This window comes from Hypanus sabinus, chromosome 5 (assembly GCF_030144855.1).
Source record: "Hypanus sabinus isolate sHypSab1 chromosome 5, sHypSab1.hap1, whole genome shotgun sequence".
Taxonomy (NCBI): Eukaryota; Metazoa; Chordata; class Chondrichthyes; order Myliobatiformes; family Dasyatidae; genus Hypanus; species Hypanus sabinus.
This window is the reverse complement of record NC_082710.1, coordinates 155,937,056-155,964,025: the sequence shown is the minus strand read 5'-3', so window position 1 is coordinate 155,964,025 and position 26,970 is coordinate 155,937,056. Positions and strand designations below refer to the sequence as shown.

Here is a 26,970-nt window from a genome sequence, read left to right as displayed (position 1 = left end):
CATTTCAGAACCTCAGATCGCAACAAATAATCAGTCAGAATACCACCTGCTAGAACCTGGTTATGCCCTTCTAGGACTGGCAATCTATATCCCACGACATGGGGAACACTAATCTTTCGCCCGGTATAAAAAATGGGTTCTATCCTCTCCACCTAATCTAGGAGATCGAATTGTCTCGATATCGCATCAAGTTTCTGATTTTTAGATCCAAGACGATGTCACAAAGAACTTAAACGATTGAAAATCAACGCCGACAAATGACGCGGGCTTGACGAGAATTCAGCCTTTTCGCGTCCTGAATACAAGTCAAGTTTTCTGATCTGTCCACGGGATGAATGGATGCCTAGCCCCCTCAAGCCAATGCCACCACTCCTCCAGTGCCAACTTCCCCGCAAAGAGTTTTCTATTCCTGATGCCGTATTTCAACTCAGCCGATGACAGACGTCCTGAAAAGTAGGCACAGGGATGTAGTTTCTGGCTCATCTGTAGATTTCTAAGATAAAACGGCACCCACTCGAATATCAGAGGCATCTACCTCAACAATGTGTTCAGGAGGGCGTAGAATTGTCCAGTAACAAAACAGTTTTTAAGTTATTAAAATCTGCTTTCGCCTCAGCTTCTGGGACCAACAGCAAGAATCCGATGCCTTTCTGGTCAATCGCGTCAGAGGGGCCGCTATTGAGCTAAAGTTTCGCGTATTCCTCCTGTCAAAATTTGCGAACCCCAAAATCCGTTGAAGTTGTTAAACAGAAGTAGGTGGGAGCCACTCTCGCTCCATGTGCTTTTTCCTAGGGACCACCAGAATATTCCTTTGGGGATAAGAAATTCCAAAGCAGAAACTTCGGGGTTGTGGAACTCTCTCTTCTCTCATTTTACAACAGTCGTTTCTTTAATACGCACTGAAGAACCAGCCTTATGTGTGTTACATATTCTTCGTAAGGTTACGAAAAAATCAAAATGTCATCGGGGCACGCAAACACGAACCTATTAAGCATTTGCTGAAGAACTTCATTAATAAATATCTGAAAGGCAGTTGGAGTGTTAACCAGCCCAAAGGTAATCAAAAAGTATTCATAATGGCCTGTCGGGGTAATAAAAGCTGCTTTCCAATCGGCCCATTCGCAAATACAAGTTGAATTATAAGCGTTCCTCAGGTTCAGTTTTGTGAAAATAATTGCCCCTTGCAACAATTCGAATGCTTTTTTAATTAGTGGGAAAGAGTAGCGATTCTTAATTATTATTTTGTTTAAGTCCCTGTAATCTATGCAAGGTTTCAGGCTCCCGTCTTTCTTGGTTGCAAAAACAGAACCGTGCTCCCACAGATGAAGTTGACGGTCTGATAAAACTGAGGCGAGTGCATATTGAATATACTTGTCCACGTAGCCTTTCAGGTCCATACTGGGAAAAGGTCTACCTCATGGTGGACAGGTCCCTGTCAATACTCCATGTCATAATCATTCACCAATATGAAACTCATAAAGGAAACCACATCATGCTATAAATACAAGCTTGATGCAGATTTGGAGTCGAAGTCCCACAAATTATATTACGTCCGAGCCGTTACTACAAACAGAACAATCCATAACTACCGTTCGAATATAATAATACAGGATAAGCAAGCAATAACGGCTTACTTAAGAGATACAGCCGTTCCAAGCGCTCGTAACATACAGAACTCAATAAGTGAAAAACACCAGAAAGAGGAATTTAATAAAGGATTTTGTAAAAAAAATCTATGGAATATGAAGAGGATATACATTGCCCCAAAAGTCATATCTACCACAGGTATCATCCCAAAGTCACTACACAGTAGCATTAAACAGTTAGGGATACAAAACAATATCTACGTAAATCTCCAGAAGGCCACAGTACTAGATACCATTAGAATGGTTCGAAAGTTCCTAGCAATTGAGAAATAAGCGTGCTTGGCTATGCCAATACCTCAAAATGTACCCGCTTGAGCTGAGAGAAAAAAAAATAGAATATAATAATGTTATTCTCATGGAAATTTGACCTTACTCAGGTGAACAGAATACTCGACTCCTGAGTCACGTTTTGGGACCTTTATTTTACTTGGTACTAAGGAGAGAGAGGGCTAGTCTCCATCAGCTCGTAACTCTACTCTCCTGTTACAATAGCGTCCTTTCATACAGTTCAGCATAGAAATAGCAACTTATTATAACATATCGAATCACTGTATAGAAATATCACCTCATTAACAATAAACTACCCTTCACTAAAAAAAACTTAGAGTGAAAGGAGCAGTTACAATTTAAGCTATCTTGCGGAGCTCAGCACATTAGTTTCTGTTTCTGTGGTCGCAGCAGATTAGACTCGTAATTTAGCTCGTAAGAATTAGCACGTACTGTTCTCTATTTGCACACAAGGGTATGCTCTTTGCAGTGTCCGCTGTAACTAGTCACGTAACTTATTAACCCTTTCCCTCCACAGTTATGTAAACATTTAACACCACACTAACAGAATAAACGGAAATGGCCCAATAAAAAGACCCAAAACAAAACACGTCAACAAAATTTGCAAAAATTGTTAATACTCTCAAAGATATTGTATTACCACAATATTTAGGAAAACTAGAACCCTTTGAAGAACTACTCACAATAACATAATGCGCAGGACTAACAGCAGTGTTTCCACAATAGAGGCATTCATTAATAGAAACACAAAACTGAGTAAAGAAATGTGAACACCAGAATGCCAGCAGAGATTAAGAAATCTAAAGAGCAGAAATACCCCCCCCCCCCCTTAATGGAGTATAAAATGGATCATCCAAGCAAGAAAGATAAGAAAAAAAGGTAAGAAAATATAAGGTCCATACAAGATATGCTGAACCTAACAGAAGTATTGTAGAATTTATAGATACACTACGAAGGCATGGTGCATAGAAAGCCATACCAAATAGATACATTAAATGTGCCAGAAAAAAAAACAATAGTTATCAGTTCAGGAACAGTTCAGGACACCTCAACTAAATTTGACACACCAAAATGTCACCAACTCTAGGCCAGGATTACCAGCAAATAGAGTTAAAAGATGTTGGTCTAGTCACTGGTCAAACAGGGTGATGCAAGCTGGATTAGGGAGGAAAAAGAATGCACTCACACAATTGAATACAGCAAACACCTGAAGTTACAGTGGTTATGCTAAAAGTGATTATAAAAGGTAACCATAACTGGAAAAGCGCAGACAGTGATAATATTCATAAATTATTGATATTAAAAATGACTTGCCTTCATACATAGCTATTAACACATAGTAAAACTTTTCTTTGTAATCCTGAAAAAGTGCCCGAATTTTGGACAGATGGTAAAAAATATCTCTTACCTAAGGGAGAAATCACAAATGCTCCATCAAAATATCGTCCTACTACTTATTTAGAAACTAAATCTAAAATTGCAATATCATGCAGCTCACAAATAATCTCCAAGAACGGGCACGTGTCATGAAAGTTGTTAACTTAGCAGCCATTCAATGCTACACATAATATAGAAGGAAAAAGAATTATAAATAAATAAATTTCAGTATATGTATCTGATGCACCATCAATAACTCTCGGAGACGGGAGGTGAACGATAGGCTTTTATTACTAGCAAAAGGGTGCACGGCATCTCGGAGACTGAGGGAGGAGCACTGCCTCCAATCGGCTTTACACAGGGGTCTGTGGGAGGAGCCACAGGAGCCGTCAGCAGAGGGGCGTGTCCAGACAGGTATACATAGTTTGCCACAGTATCTTGAATAGATTTAAATCGTGCAAAGGCAGAAATAATACATATTTTAAAATTGAGGTAGTGTTCACGGGTTCAATGTCCTCTTGGGATTTGGAGGGCAGAGGGGAGAAATCCTGAATCAGTGAGTGTGTACCTTCAGGCTTCTATACCACCCACCTGACAGCATACCCAGGATGCTGGAGGTCCTTATTAACAGACGCTGCCTTTCTGAGATGTCCTGTGTACTTTGTAGGCTAGTACCGATGATGGAGCTGACTAATTTTACGACCTAATGCAGCTTCTTTCTGTGCAGTAGTTCCCCCCATACCAGACAGTGATACAGACTGTCAGAATGCTCTCCAGAATAGATCTGTAGAAGTTTTTAACTTACCAAATCCCATCAAACTTCTAATGAAGTATAGTCGCTTTCTTGACTTATTTATAGCTGTATTGATTCATAAGTGGACACGGAACCCAGGAACGCTACATCATTTTTTAACATACTGTATATTACTTAAGACCATGAGATATAGGAGAAGTAGGCCATTCGGCCTATCGGATCTGCTCTGCTAATTAATCATGGGATGATGCAATTCTTCCAGTTATCCTAACTCCCCTACCTTCTCCCCGTACCCTTTGACGCCCTGGCTAATCAGGAACCCAACTATATTTCTGCCTTAAATGCATCCAATGGATTCGTCTCCACAGCCGCTCATGGCAACAAATTCCACAGATTTACCACCCTCAGACCAAAGAGAAGTCAAAGACAGTATAAAAATAAAAGAGAAGAAGTATAACATAGCAAAGATGAGCGGAAAGCCAGAGGATTGGGAAACATTTAAAAAGCAACAGAAGACAACTAAAAAGGCAATACAGGGAGAAAAGATGAGATACAAAGGTAAGCTAGACAAGAATATAATGGAGGACAGTAAAAGTACGTGAAGAGCAAAAAAAAAGTTAAGACCAAAGTTGGGCCCTTGAGGACAGAAATGGGTGAATTTATTATGGGGAACAAGTAAATGGCAGACGAGTTGAACAGGTACTTTGGATCTAACTTCACTGGAGAAGACACAAACAATCTCCCAGATGTAATAGTTGCCAGAAGACCTAGGGCAGGCATGGGCAAACTACGGCCCGCGGGCCATATGCGGCCCGTTAAGCTTTTTAATCCGGCCCGCAGAACTTGATGAAATTATATTAATAAACCTTGTTAACGTTTTTTTCCCCGCAATTCTGGCGTTTTCCCAATAGATGACGCACTCTATATACATTTGTGGCGACCCATTTCCTGGCACATCCGAACCGGCTCACAATTAGCCAGCGTTCCGGCTAAGGGAGATAGCCTGCGGGGATTTGCGAGCACAGAGCTTTGGAGCCTCTGCGCCACGGGGGGCAGGTTGAGGGAGGCTTAAAAGTGAGGCTGGGGATTTCGAATAATGTTTTTTTCTTAGATTGCAGTTACCGACTCCGTGTCATAATTTTAGCGCTGCATGTAGCACACCGCTACACATTGACCTTTGTTGAGGTGCAGCGTACTACTCCACATTTGCACTTTACTCTTTGTTCGGCTCGACCTATTTGTGTGAACAGGCGTTCAGCGTCATGACCATCAACAAAGCCAGCCACAGATCCAAGTTAACTGACCAACACCTCAGATCCATCCTGAGAATCGCCACAGCAAAACTAAATCCAGACTTTGATGCGCTGGCTAAAAAGGAACAACAACACTGTTCCCACTGAAATTAAAAATAAGTTTCTTCGTTGTGTTAAGTAAAAAATGCATTTGAAAACATTTTTTTCAATAAGCCTTACATGTTACATGTCATTTCTGTTAAGTGATGGACATGAGTAGTGCGCAGGTGCATGTACGTTCTCAAAATAAAAAATGCGCTCCAGATCAAATAACGTGCTCCGCATACTGGTGCGCTGCACTGTTCTCTCCTTGTGCTGGTCGTTGTTGAGTTTTGGCATAGGGGACAATTGAATAAGCAGGAGCAGGAAAAGTAGACCTGCATCTCCTGCCGTTTCTGAAATAAAGACAGTCAGGAGGAGAGTGATGATGATAATATCTTGAAGGATAACAGAATTTTCAGTGCTCTAAAATAATAACTGTTACTATTTAAAAAAGCTGTATTTTATTCATTTAATTTTCAGTCTTTTAAAAGTCATTTCAATAAATAGCTAAATACCATGGGACTTCAAAGACAGATATTTTGTTGTAATGCATTTGTTCATTTTCAATTGAAATTAAAACACATGTTTTCTACATATCCCATGATATTTTATTTTCTCTTATGAGGTGTATTACCAAAGCACTCCGTCCATCTGCTCCTGGTCCGGCCCCCCTGTCAAATTTTAGAACCCTTTGTGGCCCACAAGTCAAAAAGTTTGCCCACCCCTGACTTAGGGTAATGGAAGAACTGAAGGAAATTCACATTAGGCAGAAAATGGTGTTGGGTGGACTGATGGGACTGAAGGCTGATGGTCTGGGACCACAGGGCCTAATTGTCTGCATGCCAGGGTACCTAAGGAGGTGGGACTAGAAATCGTGGATGCATTGGTAATCATTTTCCAATGTTCTATAGATTCAGGATCAGTTCCTGATGATTGGAGGGTAGCTAATGTTATCCCACTTTTTAAGAAAAGAGGGAGAGAGAAAACAGGGAATTATAGACCAGTTAGCCTGACATAAGTGCTGGGGAAGATGCTGGAGTCAATTATAAAAATGAAATAGCAGCACATCTGGATAGCAGTAACAGGATCAGTCTGAGACAGCATGGATTTATGAAGGGGAAATCATGTTTGACTAATGTTCTGGAATTTTTTGAGGATGTTGCTATGAAAATGGACAAGGGACAGCCAGTGGATGTAGTGTACCTGGACTTTCAGAAAGCCTTTGATAATGTTCCATGTAGAAGATTAGTGGGCAAAATTAGAGCACATGGTATTGGGGGTAGTGTACTGACATGGATAGAAAATTGGTTGGCAGACAGGAAACAAAGAGTAGGGATTAACGGGTCCCTTTCAGTGACTAGTGGGGTACTGCAAGGCTCGGTGCTGGGACCACAGCTATTTACAATAAACATTATTAATCTGGATGAAGGGATTAAAAGTAACAGTAGCAAATTTGCAGATAACACAAAGCTGGATGGCAGTGTGAAATGTGAGGAGGATGTTATGAGAATGCAGAGCGATTTGGACAGGTCGGATGAGTGGGCAGACGCATGGCAGATGCAGTTTAATGTGGATAAATGTGAGGTTATCCTCTTTGGTGGCAAGAACAGGAAGGCAGATTACTATCTGAATCATGTCATGATAGGAAAAGGCAAAGTACAACGAGATCTAGGTGTCCTTGATCATCAGTCACTGAAAGTAAGCATGCATGTATAGCAGGCAGTGAAAAAAGCTAATGGCATGTTGGCCTTCATAACAAGGGGAGTTGAGTATAGGAGCAAGGAGGTCCTTCTACAGTTTTACAGGGCCTTGGTGAGACCACACCTAGAGTAGTGTGTGCAGTTTTCATCTCCAAATTTGAGGAAGGACATTCTTGCTATTGAGGGAGTGCAGCATAGGTTTACGAGGTTAATTCCCGGGATGGTGGGACTGTCATATGTTGAAAGATTGTAGCGACTGGGCTTGTATACACTGGAGTTTAGAAGGATAACAGGGGATCTGATTGAAAATATAAGATTATTAATGGATTGGACACACTAGAGGCAGGAAATATATTCCCAATGTTGGGGGAGTCCAGAACCAGAGGCCACAGTTTAAGAATAAGGTGTAGGCCATTTAGAACGGAGTTGAGGTAAACCTTTTTCACCCGGAGAGATGTAGATCTGTAGAGTGCTCTGCCTCAGAAGGCAGTGGAGGCCATTCTCTGGATGCTTTCAAGAAAGAGTTAGATAGTGCTTTAAAGATAGCGGAGTCAAGGGATATGTGGAGAAGGCAGGAACGGGGTACTGATTATGGATGATCAGTATGATCACAGTAAATGGCGGTGCTGGCTCATAGGGCTGAATGCCCTACTCCTGCACCTATTGCCTACTGTCTATAACGCAATTTCTCTGCCTGTCCATTCTAAATGGACGTCCTTTGGTGACCCACTTTCCAGCGCCCTCGAACCGGCTCAAAAAATGGCGCGCGCCATCAGAGAGGCCGGCCCCAAAACGGGCGCCAGGCCTTCTTCACCAGCAAGGGGAAAAGCCCGCTCATGGGAGGGGTCAGGGAGGGCGGAAATAGGAAGGCTTAAAAGTGAGGCCGCGAAGTTTGAATAAATCTTTTACGCAACTGCAAGTCACCGACTGCGTGTCATTATTCCAGCGCTGTGTGTAGCACACCGCAACAGTCCTTCAATCCTGAATTTGTGCCCTCTTGTCCTAGACACCCCTACTGTGGGAAATAACTTTGTCATATCTAATCTGTTTCAGGCCTTTTAACATTCGGAATGTTTCTATTAGATCCTCCTTCACTCTCCTGAACTCCAGGGAATACAGCCAGACGTTTCTCATACATTACCCTTTCATTCCTGGAACCATTCTTGTGTATTTCTGATTTTGCATGATTTTAATATATTCATTATACATATACTGTGACTTATCTATTTATTTATAGCTGTCTCAATTTGTTGGGACCAGGTTAGGTCCCCAGAGATCTTGACACCCAGGGACTTGGAACTGCTCACTATCAGGACATGGTGGAGGATTACAAATACCTGGGGATACGAATTGACAATAAACTGGACTGGTCAAAGAACACTGAGGCTGTCTACAAGAAGGGTCAGAGCCGTCTCTACTTCCTGATGAGACTGAGGTCCTTTAACATCTGCCAAACGATGCTGAGGATGTTCTAAGAGTCTGTGGTGGCCAGTGCTATCATGTTTGCTGTTGTGTGCTGGGGCAGCAGGCTGAGGATAGCAGACACCGACAGAATCAACAAACTAATTTTAAGGCCAGTGATGTTGTTGGGGTTGAACTGGACTCTCTGACAGTGGTGTCTGAAAAGAGGATGCTGTCCAAGATGGCATGCCATCTAGGACAATGACTCCCATCCACTCCATAATGTACTGGTTAGGCACAGCAGTACATTCAGCCAGAGACTCATTCCACTGAGGTGTAACACTGAGCATCAAGGGAAGTCATTCCTTCCTGTGGCCATAAAACTTTATAACTCCTCCCTCGGAGTGTCAGGCACCCTGAGCCAATAGTCTGGTCCTGGACTTATTTCCACTTGGCATGATAACTTATTATTATTTAATTATTTATGGTTTTAGTTTGCTATATTTCTACACTATACTTGGTGCAGCTGTAACTAAACCCAATTTCCCTTGGGATCAATAAAGTATGTCTGTCTGTATCTCCACTTCTGATCTGTCTATGAGATGTCTATCTGTCTCTGTGAGTGTTCCCTCATCTTGCCCTACCGATGTTGAGTGCAAAATTGTTGCTCCAGCACCACTCCACTAGTTGATATATTTTGCTCCTGTGCATCCTCTCGTCTCCATCTACCAACAATGGTTGTATCATCAGCCAATGTATGGATGATATTTGAGCTATGCTAATCACACAGTAGTGTGTACAGAGAGAGTAGGACAGTGGGCTAAGCACACACCCCTGAGGTGCACCGGTTTTGATCGTCAGTGAGGAGGAGATATTATCACCAATCCACACAGATTGTGGTCTTCTGGTTAGGAAGTCGAAGATCCAATTGCAGTGGGAGGTACAGAGGCCCAGATTCTGTAACTACTAAATCAGGATTGTGGGAATGATGGTGCTAATTGCTGAGCTATAATTGATGAAGAGCATCCTGGCATAGGTGTTTGTATTATCCAGGAGGTCTAAGACCATGTGGAGAACCATTGAGATTGCATCTGTCGTTGAACTTTTGTGGCGATAGGCAAATTGCAGTGGGTCCAGGTCATTTAGATAACTACAATATACTTACAGAAGAGCAGAAATTATGCTGTAAGGGTATGGAAGAATGGAACGAACAATTGTAATTCCAGTTCGGTCCCGGAGGAAAAATAGAAATCTTTCATGGTGTCGTATTCACTACCAAATTTTTTGCTTGTAATTGTTCAAGAATCACTAGTTTTTGGAAGAGTAGAAAATTGTAAATGTCATTCCACTCTTCAAAAGGAAGAGAGGCTAAAAAAAAGTATAGGCCAGTTACTCTGATCTCAGTGGTTGAGAAGATGTTGGAGTCAATTATTAAGGATGTGGTTTCAGGGAACTTGGAGGCACATGATAAAATAGGCTGTAGTCAGTAGATGAAAAATCTGTTAGAATCCTTTGAAGAAATAACAAGCAGGAAAGACAAAGGAGAATCAATGAATGTTTTGTACTTGGATTTTCAGAAAGCATATGACAAGGTGCCAAACATGAGGCTGCTGAACAAGCTATGAGCCCATTGTATTACAGGAAAGATTCTAGTATTGATAGAGCAGTGGCCAACTGGCAGGAGGCAGAGTGGGAAAACAGGGAGCTTCTTGTGGGTTGGCTGCCAGTTACTAGTGGTGTTCAACAGGGCTCTGTGTTAGGTCCAATTATTCTACATAATGTGGAATTGATGGCTTTGTTGCAAATTTTGCAGACTCTACAAAGAAAGATGGAGGGGCAGGTAGAATTTAGGAAGTAGAGAGGATAAAGATGGACTCAGACCAATTAGTAGAACGGGCAAAGAAGTGGCAGATGGAATACAGTGTCAGGAAGTGTATGGTCATGCACTTTGGTAGAAGGGATGAAAGTTGACCATTTTCTAAATAGAAGAGAACTAAAATAATACTGAGATGCAAAAGGACTTTGAGTGCTTCTGCAGGATTGCCTGAAGGTTAATTTGCAAATTGATTCTGTGGTGATGAAGGCAAATGTGATGTTAGCATTCATTTCAAGATGAATAGAATATAAAAGCAGGAATGTAGTGTTGCGACTTTATAATGCACTGTTGAAGACTCACTTGGAGTATTGTAAGCAGTTTGAGGCCCTTTATTAGAAAGGATGTGTTGAAACTGGAGAGGGTTCAAAGGAAGTGCATGAAAATGATTCCTATGCCCAGCTGTTCAATTTCCCACCATTTAGGACAACTTTGCTCTGTTAAAACACTGCGCTTGCATTTCTCAAATATGCTGTATGTTTGTATGTGCTAGAGGGTTCAAGTTTGTTCTTACCATGTTAGTTGATAAATTCACTTCATTTATATTTTTTACTCCTTTCCATACGGTCCTTCTTTGCTGCCCTGTCCACTGATCCATTCCACAGCTTTCAACTTTGTCCATTTTACAGTGGCTTATACATTTCAATACAGCCACTTCTGATGCCAATTGCAAGATCTGCATTAATTCTTGTACCAGCTGGCCATTTTTGATGGGGGTTCCAAGACCTGTAAGAAATCCACATTGCCCCATAGATTTCTGAAATTGTGAACTCCAAAAGCATATCAGAATTTTTTTTCCATCTTAAAGACCTCAATCAGGGCTATTAATTCTATTTGTTGCAGAGGTATATCAAGAGCCATACTTGCTGATACGTGCACTTCATTTTCAGAGATAATAACTCATCCAGACATTTAACATCTTCAACCATCGAGCTATCTTGCAATTTCTCACAATTCTTTTTCTTGTCTCATTTGTTTAATTAATGCAGATCGACTCTATAGGTTTTACTGACTATAATTTGTCACAGTTCTCCTTTTCCTTTCTCATAGCTCAGTTAACACACACTGTGAGTTAGACCTCACAGTCTTTGTCATGATGACACTTGTACTAACACATTCTCACATAGTTGTGATAAGACTATGAATGTCCATTTTGTTTTCTTCTTTCCCTCATCCATTCTTTGGTTCTTGCCCAACGCTTTCTTAATATCATCCACCTAACATATTACATTCGAGAGTCCTGGTGACTATTACATTAGAGTCAATATTTGCAGTATATTTTGTTCTGATTTCTTCAGCAGTCTTATCCAGATGGATCATCATAGTGTGTATGGCCAGGAAGTGTCATTAAATAACAGCAAGTAAAATCAGGAAGATTCAAAAGATTCAAAAAAATTTGAAGTATATTTATTATCAAATTATGTATGCATCCTTCCCAAAGAAAGCCAAAAAACAAAGAAACACTATGGAGCCTTTGCAAAGAAAACAGCAAATGCCCAGCAGGCCATAATTCATAAAAAAAAAACAAATCACACAAATGGCACAAAAAGAAGAGTGAATAACAAACAAAATATTAAACATCAAACCACAGAGTGCTTGAAACAGTTTAGTTTAGTTCAGTTCAGTTCAATTTAGCACTATGTTATCTACTGACCGCAGCTGCAGAGCCAGTCTGTGCCAAAGAGCTCCAATCAAAATCGGGCTAAAGAGCAATAAAAAGAGTAACCAGAAACACATGTAACATCAACCACAGCCCCTGTTTTAAAAAAGAGCAATCCACAAACTGCACCATTCAAAGCATGCCCAAGACCCAAGACTCCTGTGGCAATGACTGAGAGGGAGACGGAGACTGGTCAATGCAGGCAGACAGCACTGAACACACACTTGCCTTCTGCTTTCATCCTTGTCAATTTCAATCTTACATGCTTAAACTGGTGGGACTAGTGAGTAATGGAGCCAAACATGGGTTTGCATGCCACCATTTCACCCCATACCACATTCTCAAACACACCAAATTCCCTGGAGACAGCAAAGGCAGCAGATTGCTCAATTATCCCAAAAACAAATCATCAAAATGTAAATTACAGGCATACAGTTTAGTATTAGAAGCAAACTTAAAAGAAGGCGAAGAAGTAGTAATTTAATGAAATGTATGCAGGACATCACCGGTGGTCATTGGTGCCATCTTGAAGCTTCACATAACCCGCAAGTAAAAGCAAAACAATGAAGAACTTAAACTCATGCTCTTCCTTTATGTTGTAACACAGTCTGAAATATTACAAGTGGTCATACAAACAAATAAGTAATGAAAGCTAAAACTATACTGTACATAAAAAAACACAAAGACTCAAGAAAACACCAATCAGTACTGTAATCCAATAAAAACATTTCATACACCATGTGAGTAACTTACATATTCCAAGTATGGAATTTTCTAAGTTCAGGTCATTTACACCCCACCAATATATCTGTTTTCACTCTTCCCTTGTTACCTTTTCCATCCATTATTTGTTACCAACTATCATGCACAAGCCTTCTGATTCATCCTTCCTTTTCTGTTCTGCAATAGCAACCCTTTCTCGGCCTACACTCTCACCCCTGATGCAGGATCTTAATCTGAAATTTCAGCTGTTGCATTGCCTCCACAGATTCTGCTTGTTCCTCTGAGTTTGTCAAGCAGTTTATTTATTTTGTTCCAGATTCTGGCATCTATAGACTCTATCGCCTTCAGTCCTCAAGTCCACCAAATGGCAGTAGTCAAGTGTAAGTCTTACAATTACTGCTCCATTGATGTTCTGTTCACATCAAACTCTAACACAATGTGAAAAAACTGCCACACCATTTCAAGATTGATTCTCTGGTCAGAAACTCTTAGTTTGGTGAAGGTTCTTCTTATAACAGACACCAAGTAATGTATCCTAACAGTGCTTTGAAAGTAAAAAACTACTGAAATCATACAGAGGGCTGAAACAATATGTTTCAAATAACAGTGCCATTCCACAGGAATGAAGGCAGGTGTAACACTCACTTCGCCTGGCAATTTAATATAGGAGGTGATAACATTACATTAGCAGTGAAACCTTACAGCATGTTACACTCTCCCCCCACCAAACTTAGTCATGTCCTCATGACATTGAGATAGTTCGCCAACCCTTCCTGCAAAACACAAAGCCCAATCCAGGTGCAAAAGGCAGTGACATAGCTCTTCAAAAGAGTAGAGATCATGCCCTGTTCCCCAGGTGATATATAGGCCAACCTATCCGGTGGTCTCCTAATTCTCTAAGACCTCCGTACCTCCTCACCTAACTTTTCAGGCCTCAGATGCTGCTGGGAATACTTTGGGCCTACTTGGTGAGTCGTTTCCCACCAGCCCCCCCCCCCCCCCCCCCGCCGATATATCACTTGTGTCCCCCTGCAACTCGGAACCCTGTCCTGTGTCCAGGCCCAACTTCCTTTCCTTCAGTGTCCTGCTGTAACCCAGGCTGCCCACAGATAGCAACCCCCCACCTCACTTCACCTGACTCAGTGGGAGAAGGGCCAGGAGTCTCTGCCTCAGTCAGTGGGGAGTTAGCGAACGGCAGCATGTACCGCACATCCAGATCATCATCCTCCGAATCAGTATCTCTCTCGTGGGCGGGGCCCGGCCCAGTCTCTGCTGCTGTGGGCCCTGCAGTCACACCGTGTTTTCGCAAAGTCCTCTTACTAGGTGTAGGCTCCAATTCGGCTTCTATCTCTACCTGCACCTCTTTTCCGGGGGCAAGAGGTGGTTCTGATGTAGAATCTTGACAGGTCTATTTCCCTCCTCTGTATTCATCCAGAAAACTTGTAGGTTTGGCTTCTGAATTGCCACCACATAAGGTGTGGTCGCCCAGCGGTCAGCCAACTTGTGCTTTCCCGGTTGCCCCAGATTCCCTATGAGGACTTGATCTCCTGGCAGGAGTTGGGAGAACCTCACCTTTTGATCATACCTCCTATTATTTTCTCGATTCTGCTTGGCAGCCGCGAACCCAGCTAATTCATAAGCCCTTTCCAGCTCTCTCCTCTTATCAGACACATACTTCAGATAAGGCTTCGGTGGTGTCACCCTCGTCAGTCCCAAAGCAAAGGTCAATGGGCAACCTTGCGTCATGCCCAAACATCAGATAATATGGCGAGTGCCCAGTAGCTTCATTTCGTGAACAGTTGTAACAGTGAACCAGATGCCCAATATATTGACTCCACCTGCTCTTCTTGCTGATCTCCAGGGTCCCGAGTATGTCTAGCAAGGTCCAATTAGACCTTTCAGGCTGGGTGTTGCCCTGTGGGTGATAGCGCATGGTCCTCAACTTAACTCCAAGCATGCCCAGTACCTCATAGATGAGTCTGGTCTCAAAGTCCCATCCCTGGTCACTATGCATCTGCCTGGGAAGGCAATAATAAACAAAATACTTCACCCATAACACTTTTGCTGGTAGTCACCCTCCAGTCCTTGGTAGGAAAAGCCTGAGCGTATCTGGTGTAGTGATCAGTGATGACTAAGACATTTGCCGTATTGCTGGCATCGGGTTCTATGGACGGGAAATCCATACACACCAGGTCCATGGGCCCTGCACTCTGAATGTGGGACAAAGGAGCTGCCCATGTAGGCATTGTCTTCTACCAAATATAGCGGTTGCACGATTTGCAGTATTTTTCAACCTCTGACTTCATTCGGGGCCAGTAAAATTGGTCCCTGAGCAATCCATAGGTCTTGTCCACCTCCAAATGTATAGAATCATCATGAAGTGATTTCAACGCAGTCCTCCAATACTTCTCAGGCAGAACCAGGTGGCAACACTGAGGTTGGTTTCGGGGTGACGTGACCCGGTATAAGATCTGGTTCTTCAACTCCAACCGAGGCCATTCTTGCAGTAATGGAGAGACTGAAGCATGTTTCATCTTCTCGGCCTGAGCCATGTCTCCCTTTCCAACCACAGACCAAATAGTGCCAATACCCAGATCATCTCGCTGAGCAGCTGCCACTTCCCCGGAACTCAATTCTGGCAGCTGATTTGTCCTCACAGCAGTCAGGGTAGGGCATCATCAGAAGCCCCCAATTGATCCACTGCTCAATCAGGCCTCTCCTTTTCCTCTGCCTTCATGGTGATGGCAAACTGACACATGGCCTTCACCCCAGCAGCAGGAACACTCTCCCACTCCTCGTCCATGTCCAGTCCCTCATGCACCCTTCGGGACAAAGCATCCGCTTCAATGTTCCTGCTCCCCAGCTGGTACTTCAGGCTGAATTCATAGGCAGACAATGCTGCCAATGATGGCCTGTGGTATCCAGTTTCACCGATTACAGGATATAAATTAGGGGGATGTTCTCTGTCCTCACCTCAGACTTGGCCCTGTAGAGATAGTCACTCAGATCCACCACAGCCCATTTCAACGCCAGGAATTCCTACTTGTGCGTGGGATAGTTTCTCTCATATGGTGACAAACTCCGGCTCACAATTGCCACAGGCCTCAACCTGGTGCCCTGATCTTGATACAAGATGTCCCCTAAACCCTCTCGGCAATCAGGGGTTCACAAATGCCAGCACTGGTGCCTGGGTCAGCAGCTTTTTCAGTGACTAAAAAGCCTCCTCACATTTTACATCCCTCCTCTGTCCAAAGGGCTCTGATGAGCTTAGATATTCTTCACCCTCCTGGCTTTATTCTCCCTCCCTTTATTCCCCAGTGGAGGGTAACCACACAGAAGCTAATTCAAGGGGTGACTCACTTTGGCATAGCCCTTCATGAATCTCCGATAATAACCAGAGAATACAAGGAATGAGTGCAGAGCCCTCACAGTCTGGGGCCCTGGGCAAGTGGTCACCACGTCTATCTTAGCCGGGTCTGTAGCTATTCCATTCCATGAGATTATGTGTCCGACAAAGCTAACAAATGTTTGGCAGAACTGGCACTTGTCCGGGGAAAGTTTTAACCCTTCAGCTTTCAGGTAGCCGAGCACCTTCAGTAGCCTCACTTCATGTTCTTCCAAGGTGGATCCAAATAATGTGAGGTCATCCAAATACACCAACACCTCAAGCAAGTTCATATCCCCCACCGTCTTCTCCATGACCCACTGGAAGGTTGCAGGGGCTCCCGATATGCCCTGCAGCATTCTTTCAATCTGGAGGAATCCCAGGGGACATATAAATTCCATCTTCTCTTTGTCAGCCTCACTCATCAGGATCTGGTAACATCCACTCCTCAAGTCCAGCACATTAAACCACTTCGCACCACTCAGACAGGCCAGTGCATCATTGACCTTCGGGACTGTATATTGGTCAGGGAACATGCGCCTGTTCAGAGTCCTATTGTCCACATACATGCATACCTCCCCATTCTTCTTCCGGGCCACTACTATTGGGGATGCATGGGGGCTTCAGGACTCAGTGATGATCCCAGCTTCCTTCAACTTACACAAATGCTGCTACACGTCTTCCATGTCTGCAGGGTCCAGTCACCGCAACCTCTCTCTAAACAGGGTGTCCTCGGTCACCCGGATAGTGTAACAAGTGCTCTGGGAATAACCCACATCAAACTCGCCAATGGAAAAGACACCTTCCAGCTTCAGCATCTTCTCGACCAACCTTCTTTTCCAACCCAGCAGCACCAGGGGTCCCCAAAGTTGAATGACTCAGTGGTCAACTTTCCCCCCTTTTCCAATAGTTTCTCCCTGGTGTACATCACGGGGGCACTAGACATTACCGTCACCAGGAACAAATGTGCCAGGGGCATCCCGCACTTGAAGATAACTTCCCTCTTTGTAGTGTTCCTGACGATCACTGCCATCCTGCTCACCTGTACAACCGAGGGTTTCTGCAATTCGGGCCTCAGCAGTAGCCCAGCAGGAAATCCCAACTCCCCTTCATGGTCTTCTGGAGCATACACTAAGAGGACTTTGGGGCTCCAGGAAATTTGGAAATCACACTTGCTTCTTCCCCAGGCTGAACCACCATTGGCTTCGACTGGGTGAATCACACAGTCCCACGTTTAAATTCGGTATCCAGCCCAATGCTGCCACGCACTTCCTCAAAAGCAGCTGGAAATATTGGGTGCACGGACAATATCCCCAAAAAGCTCTCAGTCGCCTTCTCCTTGCAGGCCCCCATTAGCCTCCTCACAAAAGGGGTGTTGGTCCCCACCAGCATGGAAACACTGCCCATCCCAACAGATTCCGGGCAAACCAGCACCACCATATCAAGAACTTCAAACACTCCCACATCAGCCTCTGACAACTCCCATTTCACTGACAAATAACCATCATATGGATAATCACCTGCACTGAGACCCCAAATGTCCAGTGCACTGAATGGTGTTGAGGGCAAATGCTTCAGATACCATTTATAAAATGAACGGTACAGTAACATGACCTGCAATCCGGTGACGAGTATGTGTTTAGCGTAAATACCCTCTATGCATAGCGACACACCGGAACGCGGTCCCAGCAAGCCTTCAGGAATAGGGTCTTTTGCTTTCGGGTGTTCCTTGGTACATTGCTGGGAATGTGTTCCCCCAGAAACACCAGGCCATTCCCTCACTGGGTCCCCTCTAAGTTTTCCCAATGACTCTCTGTACTGAGGTACCCGGGGGCTCACTGTCCTTCTGGCATGACATCTGCTGCCAGCAGCCCACTGCATTGTTTGTCCCTTTGACAAATCCACACCCCCCCATCAGCTCCATCATATGGGGGGGGGTGGGTTACGCCTGCTGATAACAGCCGAAGTATCTCTGTTCTCAACTCTGCTGCAATCTCCGCTACCGCTCCCCAGGGTAGGCTATCTGTGGTCACTTCACCGCAGTGGAATACGACCGAGGACTGTACCCTGCTGACTGAGTCCTCCCACACCCCCACCATGTTCTCCTCTTCCCTTACCTCTCTGATCTGCTCACAAATGATTGTCGCAGCCCTTTGGACTCTCATTCCAAGTCTATCCCATCCGGCGATCTACCAAATTTCTCCATGTCTTCTCTCTTCGTCTCTCTCTCTCCCTCTGGCAAAAGCCAGTGAAATCAACTGCTTCCAGAATCACAAGCCAGGGCAACAAAATCCGGATTGGCAAACAGGCATCCACAGTCCTGTTATCTCCAGCCATAACCAAAACATCGCTGCTGCAGAGAAACCGTTACTTTGGCAGTGAACATTACAAAAAAACCATTACATTAGCAGTGAAACCTTACAGCGCATTACAGAGGTATTTGCCCTATTGATGGACAAAGTTTTTCCACTGGTAATCAGTTCCAAAATTGATATCATGCATCACACACAAAATGCTGGTGGAACACAGCAGGCCAGACAGCATCTATAAGGAGAAGCACTGTCGACATTTCGAGCTGATACCCTTCGTCAGGACTAACTGAAAGGAAAGATAGTAAGAGATTTGAAAGTAGGAGAGGGAGGGGAAAATGCAAAATGATAGGAGAAGGCCCGAGGGGGTGGGATGGAGCTGAGAGCCAGAAAGGTGATTGGCAAAAGGGATACAGAGCTGGAGAAGGGAAAGGATCAAGGGCAGGAGGCCTAGGGAGAAAGAAAGGGGGCCGGGAGCACCGGAAGGAGATGGATGTGATGGGCAGAAAGAGAGAAAAAAAGGAAGGGGGGGAAAAACTAAATATATCAGGGATGGGGTAAGAAGGGGAGGAGGGGCATTAACGGAAGTTAGGGAAGTCAATGTTCATGCCATCAGGTTGGAGGCTACCCAGACAGTATATAAGGTGTTTTTCCTCCAACCTGGGTGTGGCTTCATCTTGACAGTAGAGGAGGCCATGGATAGACATATCAGAATGGGAATGAGACGTGGAATTAGAATATGTGGCCACTGGGAGATCCTGCTTTCTTTGGTGGACAGAGCATAGGTGTTCAATGAAACGGTCTCACGGTCTGCGTCGGATCTCACCAATATATAAAAGGCCACACCGGGAGCACCAGATGCAGTATACCAAACCAGCCGACTCACAGGTGAAGTGTCGCCTCACCTGCAAGGACTGTCTGGGCCCTGAATGGTGGTGAGGGAGAAATTGTAAGGGCAGGTGTAGCACTTGTTCCACTTACACCGACACCTGACCAAGACGAAGGGTCTCAGCCTGAAATGTCAACAGTGCTTCTCCCTATAGATGCTGCCTGGCCTGTTGTGTTCCACCAGCATTTTGTGTGTGTTGTTTGAATATCCAGCATCTGCAGATTTCCTCGTGTTTGCTTTTGATATCCGGCATATCCATTTTAAAGAAGTCTGAAGCAAATCAGATGTAGCACCCAGCTCTACGTCAATAATACTGAAATCTTACAAGTCTTCATTATCCTAAAAAGAATAAAACATATTTGTTATTTGTAGGAATCAAACATTTTCCCCAATTGTCAGCAGTAGAAAACAGTACTGAACAGAGAAATGGGCAAACTAGACAGTGGGAAGTTTACAACAATCCTAGTAACCAGATGCATTGTGGGGAATACTCTAATAAAGACAGACATTTTAAGAAGGGAAAGCAGATATCATCTACATGCATTTTCAGAAATAATGCATTAGTTAGCAAAATTAAGGCACATGAAATTAAAGGTTCATAACTGGCTTGGGTAGAAATAGACTTAAAGGCAGGAAACGTGAGCAAGGGTTGACGTGGGTGCAGACAATCCCAGCTCAGAGAGAGTAGGCAAGGAAATTTGATTACAAACAATTGGTTTATTGAGCATTACAAAATGTCTCTTGGTGCTTCCCACTTCCTAATCTCTCAGTTCCCCTTTTCCCAGCCATGATTCCCCTCTCCCTGCCCACTTCTCACTCTCAGCCTGCAATAGTGACCCATATCAGAATCGGGTTTATCAGCACTCACACATGTCATGAAAATTGTTTTTTTTTTGCTGCAGCAGCAGGAGTACAGTACACCACATAAAATTACTGCTGTACTGTCTAATGGTCTTCAGCAGACTAGCTATACAGTATACGTGCCCAAGGATTTTGCGCAGTACTGTATGTGAAAACGACAGAGCATGTTCAGATAGCAATTCACAATGGGTACGAAATCCAAGTTTCATAACTAGAAACATAGAGTGCAAAGGCAGAGATATTATATTAATTCTGGCTATTAGATGGACTATGACTTCAGGTACTTCAAAAATACATCTATAACACTGGATTTCAAAAGCTCTGCCTCCCACCCTTCTTAAAGTGTGGAGTGACATTTGCAATTTCCCAGCCCTGAGAAACAATTCCAGAATCTTGAAAGATCATTAGTAATACCACCACAATCTCTTCAGCCACCTCTTTCAAAACCCCGGGTGTAGTCCATCTGGTCCAGAAACTTATCTACCTTCAAGATCATTCATCTTCTCAAGCACTTCCATAATAGCAATGACACTCATATCCTCCTCGTGAATTTTTGGTATGCTGCTAGTGTCTTCTGCAGTAAAGATTGATGCAAGATACTTAAGTTTATCTGCCATTTCTTTGTCCCCCATCACTACCTCTCTAGCATCATTGTCCAGCAGTCCAACATCCACTCTCACCCCTCTTTTATTCTTTATATATCTGATAAAACTTTTGATATCCTCTTGTATATGGTTGGCTACCTTACCTTCGTATTTCATCTGTTCTCTAAGTAAACAAGCCAGAAACCCAAGAAATTCTGCAGATGATAGATATTCAGAGCAATGCACACAAAATGCTCGATGAACTCAGCAAGTCAGGCACCATCCATAGAAATGAATGCACTGTCGATATTTTGGTCTTTTTATAAGGCATTTTAGTTGCCTTCTGCTTGTTTTTAAAAACATCCCAAACTTTTAACTTCACACTAATTTTTGCTATCCTATATGCCTGGTTTTGCTTTTATGCTGTCTTTGAATTCTCTGTCAGCCACAATTGCCTCACCTTCCCTTTAGAATACCTCTTCATCTTTGGGATGTATCTATCCTGTACCTTCCAATAAGTACTCAGAAACTCAGGCCATTGCTCTTCTGCCATAATCCCTGCTAGTGTCTGATTCCAATCAATTTTGGGTAGTTCTTCTATCATAGAACATAGAACAATATAGCACAGTACAGGCCATTTGGCTTACAATGTTGTGCCAACCCTTAAACCCTGCCCCAGAGAACTCTCCACCTTAAATTCCTCCATATACCTGACTAGTAGTCTCTTAAACTTCACTAGTGTATCTGCCTCCACCACTGACCCAGGCAGTACATTCCATGCACCGACCACTCTCTGAGTAGAAAATCTTACTCTAATATTCCCATTGAACATTCCTCCCCTTAACTTAAAGCCATGTCCTCTTGTATTGAGAAGTGGTGCCCTGGGGAAGAGGCACTGGCTGTCCACTCCATCTATTTCTCTTAATATCTTGTATACCTCTTTCATGTCTTCTCTCATCCTCCTTCTCTCCAGAGAGTAAAACCCTAGCTCCCTTAATTTCTGATCAAAATGCATACTCTGGTAAATCTCCTCTATATTCTTTCCAATGCTTCCACGTCCTTCCTATAGTGAGGCGACCGGAAATGGACAGAGACCTCCAAGTGTGGCCTAACCAGAGTTTTAAAGAGCTGTATTATTACTCCCTGACTCTTAAACTCTATCCCTCAACTTATGAAAGCTAACACTCCATAAGCTTTCTTAACTACCCTATCTACCTGTGAGGCAACTTTCAGGGATCTGTAGACATGTACCCCCAGATCCCTCTGCTCCTCCACACTCCGAAGATTCAGGCCATTAACTTTGTACTCTGCCTTGGAGTTTGTCCTTCCAAAGTGTACCTCCTATCAATGTTTCTCTGCAATCTTCAACATTCCTCAACACTATTCACAACACCACCAAACATTGTGTCATCTGCAATCTTGCCAACCCACCCTTCTACCCCCACTTCCAGGTCGTTAATAAAAATCAAGAAAAGTGGAGGTCCCAGAACCGATCCTCGTGGGATACCGCTAGTCATAATCCTCCAATCTGAATGTACTGCCTCCACCACGACCCTCTGCTTTTTGCAGGCAAGCCAATTCTGAATTCACCTGGCCAAACTTCCATGGATCCCATTTCTTCTGACTCTCTGAATAAGTCTAACATGTGGTAGCTTGTCAAATGCCTGTATTCATTTCCTTAATTCCCTTTCCTCCACTGTAATACTATTACATCTGAATTTAGCTTTTCCTTCTCTAACTTCAAGATGTATTCTATCATATTAAGAGTACTGCATCCCAGGGGCTTCTTTAATTAATCTCACTAATCATGTGTGGTTCATTACACAACATCAAGTCAATAACAGCTGATCCCCCAGTGGGTTTAATCACAAGCTGCTCTAAAAGACATCTCATAGGCAATCCAAAAACTCCCCCTCTTGGGATCCAGCACCAACCTCATTCTCCCAATCTATCCGCATATTAGAATTCCCAGGACTATTGTAATATTACCCTTTTGACATGTACTTACCGTCTTCCATTGTAATTTCTCTTCTACCTCCTGGCGACTGTTCAGAGGCCTGTATCTGACTTTCATCAGTTTCTTTTTACCCTTGCAATTTCTTAACTCCACTCACAAGGATTCTACATCTTCCAGTTTTGTGTCACCACTTTTTCAGGATTTGATTTCATCTTTTGTAAACCAACAGAGCCACCCTCTGACTACCTGCCTCTTCTTTCAACACAATAGGGATGTTAGGCTTGCAACTATGATGTTCTTTCAGCCATGACCTACAATGTCTACAAAGTACCTACAATGTCATGCCTGCCAATCTTTAACTGCATTACAAAATTATCTACCTTATTCAGTATATGGCATGTATTCAAATATAACACCTTCAGTCCTGCATTTATCACACTTAACAATTTTGCCACCACGTTGCACTTCATCTTATCCAATTGATTGCTATTTTGCTCTATTATCTGCCTGTTCTTCCTCACAGACTCACTACACAATGTTTCGACTGCCTGTCCTCAGCCCAATCACTTCAGTTCCCATCCCCTGCCAAATTAGCTTAAACACTCTCTAGCAACCTTAGCAAACCTGCCCAAAGGATTTTGGTCCCGCTAGAGTTCATGTGCAGGTGCTATCTTCCCCAGAAAAGATCTTAATGATCCATAAGTCTGAAATCCTGCCCCTGCACCACGTCCTCAGCTTCTCATTCATCAGCACAATCATCCTATTACTGCCCTGACAAGCACATGCCAGGAGTACTCCAAATATTACGACTTGGAGGCCCTGATTATCAGTCACTTCCCTAACTCCCTACACTCACTTCACTGGACCTCTTCCCCCTTTCTACCCATGTCCTTGGTGCTACTTGTGCACCACAACATCAGGCTGATCACCCTCTCTCTTGAAAACCCTCTGCAGCTGCTTTCAAACATCCTGCACTCTAGCACCTGGGAGGCAACACACCATTCTGGTGTGTCTTTCGTGGCCACAGAATCTCCTGGCCATCCCTGTAACTCTTGACTCTCTGATGACATGACTGCATCCTTCCTGGCAGAGCATCAGAGCCGGACACACTGCCACAGGCCTGGCTGCTGCTGCAGCACCCTGATAGGTCATCCACCCTCCACTTGCCAGTATCCAAAGGGGCATACTTGTTGGTGACGGGAAAGGTCATAGGGAGTGGACTTCAGGAAGGGTCAGACAAAGGAACTCATACCAATCCAAATAGAGGGATCAGAAGTGGAGAAAGAGCACAGTTTCAAGTTCGCAGTTATTAAGAAGGCAAGACAGCGACTATACTTTATTAGGAGTTTGAAGAGATTTGGTATGCCAACAAATACACTCAAAAATTTCTATAGATATACCGTGGAGAGCATTCTGACAGGTTGCATCACTCCCTGGTATGGGGGGGGGGGGGAGTTGGGGTGGGTTACTGCACAAGACCGAAAGAAACTGCAGAGGGTTGTAAATTTAGTTGGCTCCATCTTAATACTCAGGACATCTTCAAGGAGTGGTGTCTCAGAAAGGCAGTGTCCATTATTAAGGACTTCCAGCACCCGGGGCATGACCTTTTCTCACTGTTACCATCACGTAGGAGGTATAGAAGCCTGAAGGCACACACTCAGCAATTCAGGAACAAGTTCTTCCCCCTGCCATCTGATTGCTAAATGGACATTATACCTGTGAACATTAAATCACTTTTTAAAATAAATATTATTTCTGTTTTTGGCACGATTTTCAATCTATCCAATATATGTATACTGTAATTAATTTATATATTATTACTTTTCCTTCAATATTATGTATTGCATTGAACTGCTGTTGCTAAGTTAACAAATTTCATGACACATGCCAGTAATAATAAACCTGTTTCTGATTCTGAACCTTGCTCTAAGAGCTTACTCTCCTTACCCCTCCAGATGTTCATGATTATAATCTAGAACTCACTGTTTGTAGCTGTGGTTAAAACTATATCAGTCAAAGCTTTTAGAAGTCACTTATTCAGACAAATGAGAAAAAGCAATTTGCAAGTCAGTGGGGGGTAGGGTGCAGAAAGCAGTGGAATGAAACTGATATGATTTCTGTAATAAACCTGGCATAAATCTAATGGGTCAAGCTTCCTCCTTTTGCATTGTAACAATTCTATGGAACAGCAGATTTTAGAATTATTTTAAATTATCAAACATTTGGTAAATGCTCAATGATATTGAGCCCCCAAACCCACTCTCTGCCCGAAGCCAGATTTACATCTCATTTTTATAAATACATATTAAACTAGCCTTATAACAGAGTTCTGGACAATTGCAGACATTTAGACGATAACATACCTGCTCTCTTACTTCAAACCTTGCATTTCTGTTTCTGTCTATAACAAATAAAATAAACCTTTATAAATTCCAGATAGTTAACAAAGGACATTGTTTCTTTGAATGTGGAAATTATACAAAGGGTGTAGAGGAGGTTTACAAGGATTTTGCCTAGATTGGGGAGCATGCCTTATGAAAATAAGTTGAGTGAACTTGACTTTTTCTCCTTGGAGCGACAGAGGATAAGAGGTGACCTGGTAGAGGTGTATAAGATGATGAGAGGCATTGATCATGTGGATAGTCAGAGGATATTTCCCAGGGCTGAAATGGCTAACACAAGAGGGCACAGTTTTAAGGTGCTTGGAAGTAGGTACAGAGGAGATGTCAAGGGGTAAGTTTTTTTTTACGCAGAGTGGGGAGTGCGTAAAATGGGCTGCCAGTTGCAGTGGTGGAGGCAGATACATTAGGGTCTTTTAAAAGACACCTGGATAGGAACATGGAGCTAAGGAAAATAGAGGGCTATGGGTAAACCTAGGTTATTTCTAATGTAAGTACCTGTTCAGTGCAGCATTATGGGTAAAAAGGCCTGTATTGTGCTGGAGGTTTTCTATGTTTCTCATCACCATTTTTCTGTGGAAAAGTCAGATTTAACTCAATCTCTCTGATATTTTGGTCCAGGTTAATGTGGTTTCCCTATAGTTGTAATTGAACATACTGTAGGGATCTTAGGGACAACAGACATTAGAAGAGGCTAAATCATCAAAAATCATTTTACTCATTTGTGTGGCTGATTTCATTGGCTGTATTGTGAAATAATCTTTGAGTGGTCTGTGACTTTAAGACCTTAAGACCATAATGAGCAGAATTATGCCATTCAGCCCATTGTGGTCTTGGCAGAGCCTTCCACTTGGCCTCCACTGTGATTATAGTGTTCTCGTGCAATGTGTTGAAACTCCGACAATCACCAAGTTAAACCGAAGTCAATGAGGACAGGATCGCAGTAAGATTAACCATTTACTGTTCACTCTTCCACATTAACATATGGTGAAAACTGTTGATAAAATAATACAAAATATATACAGAATCTGTTTCCTTCTTGCCATCACACTTACATCATAAATACTTGTAAAAGTAAAACTACAACAAACTATATTACATTAAAGTCTCATTAAAGTACAGTCAGAATTTACCTACGCCATCAACAACTTTGAATACACTTCAATGCAAACTTTCCAGCAACGCTTTCAATAGCACAAGAAAATAAACATATCATCTGTCATATGAGCATACAGCGTTGCTTCTATGATTTTTCTTAGTGCATAGAAATGGAACTTTTCTCACATTGATCCTGCAACCACAAGCCCCCACCTTCCCGTTTCTCCAAACCTGGTATTTACCCACAAGACGAGCGAAACTGGGTGTGACATCATCACATGCCGCGATACATCACAGATAATGAATTTACCTTCAAAAACTGCAAAGTAGTTATCAACCTTAACTTTAACTAGAAAATAATTACAAATAAATTAAATAAATTATTCAAAGTGAAAATGTAATAAAGCTAAGTAAATGCCTTAAGGGCAACACACTCCCCGCCTGACCTTTGTAAGGTCACTGAGAAACATGATACCGAACTGTAGTCTCTTGATCAGTCATTAGGTAGAAGTAGAATGACTTCTGCAACTGGTTTTTGGTAAGTTTTCACATCACCTTGGTCGGAAGTTTTCAACTCAACCTTCTTGACATGTCCATCCCTACCAGGGATGTGGCAGTGATTCTGGCCATTGGCCAGCAGCTGCTGGTGACCTGCTTGTCTCTGAGCAGGACTAAATCTCCAACTTGAACATTCCTGCGAGGTTCTGTCCACTTTTGTCTGTGTTGCAACAA

The 26,970-nt window shown here is 43.0% G+C and overlaps 1 protein-coding gene across 1 annotated transcript in view; it reads right to left on the bottom strand.

Moving 5' to 3' along the window:
* Positions 1-19,538: 19,538 nt before the first annotated feature.
* LOC132393798 (uncharacterized) overlaps positions 19,539-26,970 on the bottom strand; it is a 67,054-nt gene continuing 59,622 nt past the window's right edge. The window contains exons 9-10 of the mRNA XM_059969193.1: positions 25,105-25,142; positions 19,539-19,678 (exon numbers count right to left, since the gene is read on the bottom strand). Of these exons, the coding sequence (XP_059825176.1) occupies positions 19,661-19,678; positions 25,105-25,142 (56 nt within the window). The 3' untranslated portion in view covers positions 19,539-19,660. The remainder of the gene's footprint in view (positions 19,679-25,104; positions 25,143-26,970) is intronic.